General features: G+C 40.1%; 1 protein-coding gene across 1 annotated transcript; it reads right to left on the bottom strand.

The window, feature by feature from the left end:
- Nucleotides 1-6,349: 6,349 nt before the first annotated feature.
- On the bottom strand, nucleotides 6,350-6,679 carry LOC142178174 (uncharacterized). The gene has a single exon (XM_075247504.1). It carries the CDS (start codon nucleotides 6,677-6,679, stop codon nucleotides 6,350-6,352), a length of 330 nt encoding a protein of 109 aa, XP_075103605.1.
- Nucleotides 6,680-7,170: the final 491 nt, after the last annotated feature.

The following is a 7,170-nucleotide window of genomic DNA, read 5'->3' as shown; positions in this document are numbered from 1 at the left end:
AAGTTTAACAACAGGAGGTACAAATACAAGTTAAGGACATTATGTCTTTAATATTTACATTACATACATCAAGTTAAGGACACCACGTCCTTAACATTTACACTATACATATGAAGTTAAGGACATGGTGTCCTAAAGTTTAACAACAGAAGTTGCAAATACAAGTTAATGATATTATGTCCTTAACATTTACATTGCACACATGAAGTTAAGGACATCATGTCCTTAACATTTACACTGCACATATGAAGTCAAGGACATGATGTCCTAAAGTTTAGTAGCAGAATGTGCAAATACAGGACACTTTGTCCTAAATATTTACACAACATTCATGAAGTTAAGGACACCATGTCCTTAATATTTACACAACACCTATGTCTAGCACAAGGGTATTTTTGTCCGGCGGGTAAAAATTTATTAAGCACTGGCTAAAGAGTAAATACATTTAAAACAGTGGCTAAAAAATAAAGACATCTCTAATCAGTGGCTATCTGTACAGGGCCGGTCGTATAGTATTCATTTCAGGGCGTGTTTGGTAAGAAGGAAGTTAATTTTTCGTGAGGAAGTCATTTTTGAGTATATGATATGACGGATCATCATCGATTCATTGTCTCCCTCCCCCATTATTACGTTTCACGGCATTGACTGACATTACCATCTCTAACCACCCACGTGTGTCTTTTTTTCAAAATAATTTTTTTTATGTGACATTGTTACTATCTAAAAACCAGATTAAAATTCAGAAAAAAAACAACAAAAAATTAAGCATTATTTTATAGAAAAGTAAAGGAATCGGTATCTGAATTTATATGTTTTGGTCGACTTCGAGTCTGTCTAGTCAAAGGAAGTTGAAAATAACACGATAACACTAACACTTGACGTTGGTGCCATTTGAAAATGATCACCGCAAAGAGTTAATTCCATCTACTAATTATGTCGATCATATTCAACTGCGAGAAACATTAAACAAGAAGCAGATTGATTAAAAAATTACTAATGCTTTAACAACTTGATATTGTTGAAAAGCATGATTTATTTTTAAATTATCAAATTTTGAACGAACTTTGAGACGTTTTACCAAACAATTAGATCAAGGAGAAGGTGCAGGCACGTCCTCTTCAATGTGATGTAAATCCTGCACGTCCTCTTCAATGTGATGTAAATCCTTCTTCTTAATCTCCTGGTTTTGTATGATCAGCTGTGTTAGTCGTTAAGAATGTTTGGTCTTGTGGAAATAATGATGTAATTCACAAATCACAATTTATGTTACGACCTCTTCAGCTCTTCTTACCCTCCCTGCTGTGAGTGTGGAATTGTGGGCAGGGCTGCAGGATGAGAAGAATACAGGCATATCATTGAGTCATCTTTGGACAGAAGTAGGTTTATTATTTTGAGTATCACGCGTTAAAAATATAATTAAATAATTAAAATTATATTTTTTTCTTCAATTGTTTAAACTTATAAATAAAATTGTCACACACTTTAGTATTATATTAAGTAGACATAGGTGTTCGGTTCAAGTCTCACTCCTCATCCGAATTTTCACGTGTTTGGCGCAAGGAAAAAGTCAGACTCGTACGTGAAGGACATGTTCAAGACATAATTAAGTAATTAAACGTGTACTCTGTTTATCCGTAAAACGGTACAGTTAAATTTGTTACGTGCTTTATAGACAAGTGAACCAATTTGATCCTAAAAATGATAAGGAAATAAAACTGAAATTAAGATTTAACGACTGAAATTAAAGAAGATGACAAGCCTGGTTCCGAACTCCCCCTTTTCGAGAGCATAAGTGAAAATAATGATAATGCAATGATAAAGCTATTAAATTGAGAGTAAAATAGTAAATTATAGCTTTTGTGAGCAAAATATTTCATGTCCCTACAATGACTTTTAACCCCGCTATTTATAACTCTACCTAGGGAAACGAGATCCTAAGATCAAACTTCTATTAAATGAGAATAAAAGTGTCATTGATGAATATATAATGGCAGGCCCTGATGCAAATATTCTCTGTAACGACTGTTTATTTAACGTTAACAAATATTTTCTCATTGAATGTTGTCCAATGACAAACCTTTGAACTTCTACTGCTGAATACATCCCCTTCAAAATCCATTCGGTACCAGCCACACACGTCGCGTTCAGTATTAGTTGTTTCTCGACTCATCATTTGCCTATCTTCGGTTTCACATATCATTTTACCATTTGACCATCTATTATCAACCAGTTTTGCCCCATACAAATAATCCCCATACTTTTCAGTGACGCATCTTAGTATTACCGGGAAGTAGGTGAAAATTTCTTTCTTGGCAGGAAAGTTTATGAACAATCTCTGACACTTGACAGGACGCACGTCTTCTCGCATTTAAAACACGTGTTGCCCTATGATTCATCAAATATTTTCGCTGGTTTTCAAGGTAATCATGACCACGACTTTTGCCGTATATAACTTCTCTACTACTAATCATTTTTACATCTTCACTTCCACAACTTTCACAAGTCTTTCTCTTTTCCTGCATTTTCTTCGAATTCCTTCACAACCTTCAACTTCCTCATCAAGAACTTTTCTTTTACAAACCTTTTACTATCATGTCTTCATACACTGCTTCCTTCAGGAATACTGGTCTTTTCTTCGGTGGAGGCTCGAAGAAAAACCAAAACAAGGAGGTTGACGTTGAGTCTGATCCTCCAACTGTTAACACCATCATACAACTTCAACTCAACACTGCAAACGATCTTCAAGAAAAAACTCCTCCTGCAAACTCTCAAGGCTACCGATTTTGGCTAGTTCGTAGATATCCCTCCTTCATTCATCTTTCTAGTATCCTAACTATGAAGGAGGACTGCAACTGCCCCAATATTGAATTCCTCGCCCAGATATGATAGAGCGAGTTACCTACTCCAAGGAGGGATTCACGTATGTCTATATGTATCCCTTTACCTTGGGTCCATTCTCTTTGGGGTCGAGTGAAGGGCCCAACCCAATAATTTTGGAGTTTTGCCATCGATATCAGGTCTGCTTAGCACAAATAGGCCCATCTATATGGCAGACGGTGGCCTGCCTTCATCAATTGTTCACTGAGACTGGAGAAACCCTAACTCTTGCACATATAATAAACCTCTACTCTCCCAAAAATTTTCGTGGGGGAGTATTAAACTTTAGCAAGCGTGGTCACCATACTCTCCTCACCAACATAGATGATGACAATGATCGTGGATGGATGGAACGGTTCGTCGTTGTTGCTACTAGGGACATCATCCCAACCACAACTCCGATTTTTCCTGAGTCGTAGAATCTTTTTCGTAAGTTTTCAGTTATTTCCTTCCTTTCTTAGTGAAAAGATAATTTCCTATTTTTTTGATTTTCTATTTCCTTTGTTTTAGCTACCTGCTGGGAACTACCACGGGTTCAAGGTCAGGACCAATGTGTTCAGAAAATTATGGACATTACAACTCTAGAATCCCGGCGGTGGAAGGGATTGGCTCCCAAATACGGGTGGAAGGTCAAGCACCATGGTAAGCCAAGTCCTTCTTTCTTTTATCCTTGTTCAAGCATAAGAAATCTCATGAATGAATTGCTAACTCCATTTTTGCCTAATACAAGGCTTCCGAGGGGTTCTGTTACCTGCCCCGAAGTTGACGCCTTAGATGACGCCGAGGAGGTCAAGAGGGTGTTGCAAACTACCCTTGCCAGAAGCAAAGCTCGTGGATCTGCCCGAGCCTTCGGTAAGGGAGCCTCCTCTCGGAGTCCCCAGTCCAAGAACAAGAAACTGAAGATAAGACGCTCCTCCTCGGCTGGGACTCAAGAGTAAAGATCAAAGAAAATGTCATCCGAGCCGGCCACCGTGGTCCTTGTTGATGAAAGGAAAGCTAGTGATAAAGAGGCTCCCCTTCAAAGGAGAAAAGGATCTTCATCAGCTCAACCGGATGCTTAGTCGGCAGAGCTTCTAAACCCATCGTCAAATGAAGTTGAGGCACTTTGGGGTGAGATAGGTTTGGTCAAGAATGCTGACTCTCATTTCCAGGCCCCCATTGCTGTCTCCGGTCAAAGGAGTTCGAACCCCGAGCTTCTTCTGCCTTCATCTACTAAGCAAGCAACAAACACCGTCCCTCTTGCCATAATTACTTTTTCTCCTTCTACACCACCAACTTCACGTCCACCGATGCCAGCTGCTCCTTCGCCACCAGCAACAACTGCTTATCCTCCACTAGCACCAGCTGATCAAGAAAGGGATGCTTCTCCTCGTCAGTCTCATGACCATGGGAATTTGGGAAGCACCTATGCCATACCTTCTCAAGATCCCCAAGGAAGGCGAAACGCCACCCTTCCAGTTTTGAAGGAGTGTCATCTCCTCTCCAGGCTGGTAGAGCTTGCCAACTATATGAAGCCACTGGCTTTGGCAAAGGATTGGAAGAGCCTAATAAATAACAGTATGCACTGTTTGACGCAGGTACCATACTAGTTTTCTCCTATCTTCTTTTCTACTTATGTGTGTCAATGGTAATTCTATCTTCAAACTTATCTGTATAGGCCAACCTTCTTGCTTATGAGTGCCTCAAAAGGTTTATCCTTGATAAACAAGGTCTTGCTTCTAAGTAGGATAAACTTATAGCTGAGAGGAACCAGTTTGCCACGCGGTGTTGGAGGCAAAAGTTGTAGAGATGGATGAGCTTGAGGCTCGCTTACAGCAAACCGAACAAGACAAGATGGCCCACAACCAAGAAGCTGCTCAACTGCACAAATACCTTAGAGAAGCTAAGGTTAAGTAGGTCGAACTTCAAGATGCTGTAATTGTTACTGTCGAGCATTAGTCTGCCTTTGAGGAGCAAATTAATAATCTGAAGGCCGACTTATGCTCCAAAACCGTGGAGGCCAATGCTGCCGAGGAGAAGAGGGTCAAAATGGAAGAGAGGCTCAAGAGGGTCATAGAGCAAAACCAGCTTTACTCAACTACAGATGTTGAGCTTGATTCCCGCCCTGGCGCCATGAAAACGGAAAGAGAAAGGTTCCAGGCCGAAATTGATAAACTCCAAGAAAAACTCCAGGATCAAGAAGATTCCTTCTTCTTCGAGAAAACATATTCCATGTATCATATGATGAGGAAGACTCTGGAGGAAGCCAAAGCAGGCATTGTCGATATCGATGATTGCATTTCCATAGCTCGAGAACCGGAGTTAACGGCTTGTGAGAATCTTCCTGCTCGGCCTGTTGCAACCGACTCCTCGAGTACTAGTTCCGAGTATTCGGAAATTGAAGGGGAGACGGAAGAAGATGAAGGCCCTGAATTGGTAGTGGATCTGCCTTCCTCTACCAAGGGAAATGTAGATCCTTCTCTCCCTTCGGGTTCTGACGGCAATGATGTATAGTTTTATTTTTGTGTGTCTTTTGTAATTATGCCAAAACTTTTATCAAGTTTGGCACTTGATAAATAAAATATTTTTTTGCTTAAGTGTTGTGCAAAAATATCCCTTTTATGTTTAGTTGATTAAAGCTTCAGGTATATTTTTCCATCCGATAGCTTCTAATTCCGAGCATAAACTCTTCAGGAATCTACCCTTTACTATGAGGGTTTCATAAGAGAGGGCCATGTTTATGGTGTTCTTGAAGAAGACGTCTCCTGTTCATTCCGACACAAACATTTGAAGTTTTTGTTAACTTTCAAACGATAAAATTAACACATCATTTGGACAAGAAATAAGATAAAAATAAAGGACTTTGTATTATTCCCTCTATTTTTAAAAGTACATAGGCATTCATTTTCTAAGGTAAATAAATTTGCCAATACATGTGGTTAACTTGTACAACTTATTTCTATGAGGCTGATCAACAGTCCCCGGTCCCGATGAAATATTGATCCCAGTTTTTGCAGTCCCCGCTTTTCGTGGCGCTCTTGGTGCCGTATCAGATATTATTCTCCCCCAGTGTTCAAATGCGAAGCATGCTGATTCGGACACTGGAATTCTTGCATCCATATTGGTTCTTCATCGGTGGAGACAACTTGTGAACGGTTAAATGATCCTTTTTAATAATGGAAGGCGAGGCTTGCCATCGAGCCAAAGATTATTTAACCATCCACATAGCTATATACCATCGATGTGAGAATTTTAGTGCCTAGATATTTAAAGGTCTATCCTTTTTCGATGACACTTTTTTTGTAATATGCTTTTTGTTGCTGCCTCGTTAAAAACCTTGCCAGAAAAATCCGATTGGGACAAAAACTGATCGAAGGGAAAAGAGTGCAGCACATACTTTTAGCATCATCAGGAACCATCAGCAATAATACCTTTTGAGGTGAGCCACATTCCAATTGCTGGGCAGTTTGACTCCATCTTGATTTTCCAATTCTTATGATCCTTTACCGGTGATAGCCGAAACCCGGTAAGGACCTTCTGACGTTGGTCCCAGCTTCCCGACATTGATTTCTCGAGTGCTTTGAGTGACCTTCCTCAAAACCAAATCTCCTACTTTGAAATAACGGAGATTTATCCTGCGATTATAATACCTTTCCATCCTTTGCTTTTGAGCCACCATCCTCATGTACGCCAAGTCCCGGTGTTCATCGAGAAAGTCTAGCTTTACCAGCAACGCTTCATTGTTTACTTCTTCGTTTGCTCGGGAAAACCTCAAAGCTAGCTCCCCTACTTCTATCAGTATTCGAGCCTCCGAACCGTACATGATAGAGAAAGGTGTTTCTCCCGTTCTCGACCTCACCGTTGTCCGATATGCCCACAACACTCCTGGTAGCTCATCGGGCCACTTGCCCTTAGCATCTTCTAACTTCTTATTAAGGTTCTGAATAATTACCTTGTTGATTGATTCCGCATGTTCATTAGCACTTAGGTGGTATGGTGAAGATGTAATTCTCTTGATTTTAACCCTTCTAAAAATTTTGTGACCTTTTGAGCCTAGAAACTATGGCCCGTTATTGCAAGCAATTTCCTTCGGTATCCCGAATTGGCAGATTATGTGGTCCCATATGAAGTCAACCACTTCGCGTTCTCTGATATTTTGGTAAGGACCTATTTCAACCCATTTAGCAAAATAATCAATTAAAACTAAGAGAAATCTTACCTTTCCGTGGCCCGGCGGTAGAGGTCCAACTATGTCCATCCCCCATTTCATGAATGGCCATGGGGATAACACCGACTACAAAAGTTCTGCTGTTC

This window comes from Nicotiana tabacum, chromosome 24 (genome assembly GCF_000715075.1).
Source record: "Nicotiana tabacum cultivar K326 chromosome 24, ASM71507v2, whole genome shotgun sequence".
Lineage (NCBI taxonomy): Eukaryota > Viridiplantae > Streptophyta > Magnoliopsida > Solanales > Solanaceae > Nicotiana > Nicotiana tabacum.
Note: the sequence above shows the minus strand (reverse complement) of the source record. Positions and strands in the feature narration are given on the sequence as shown.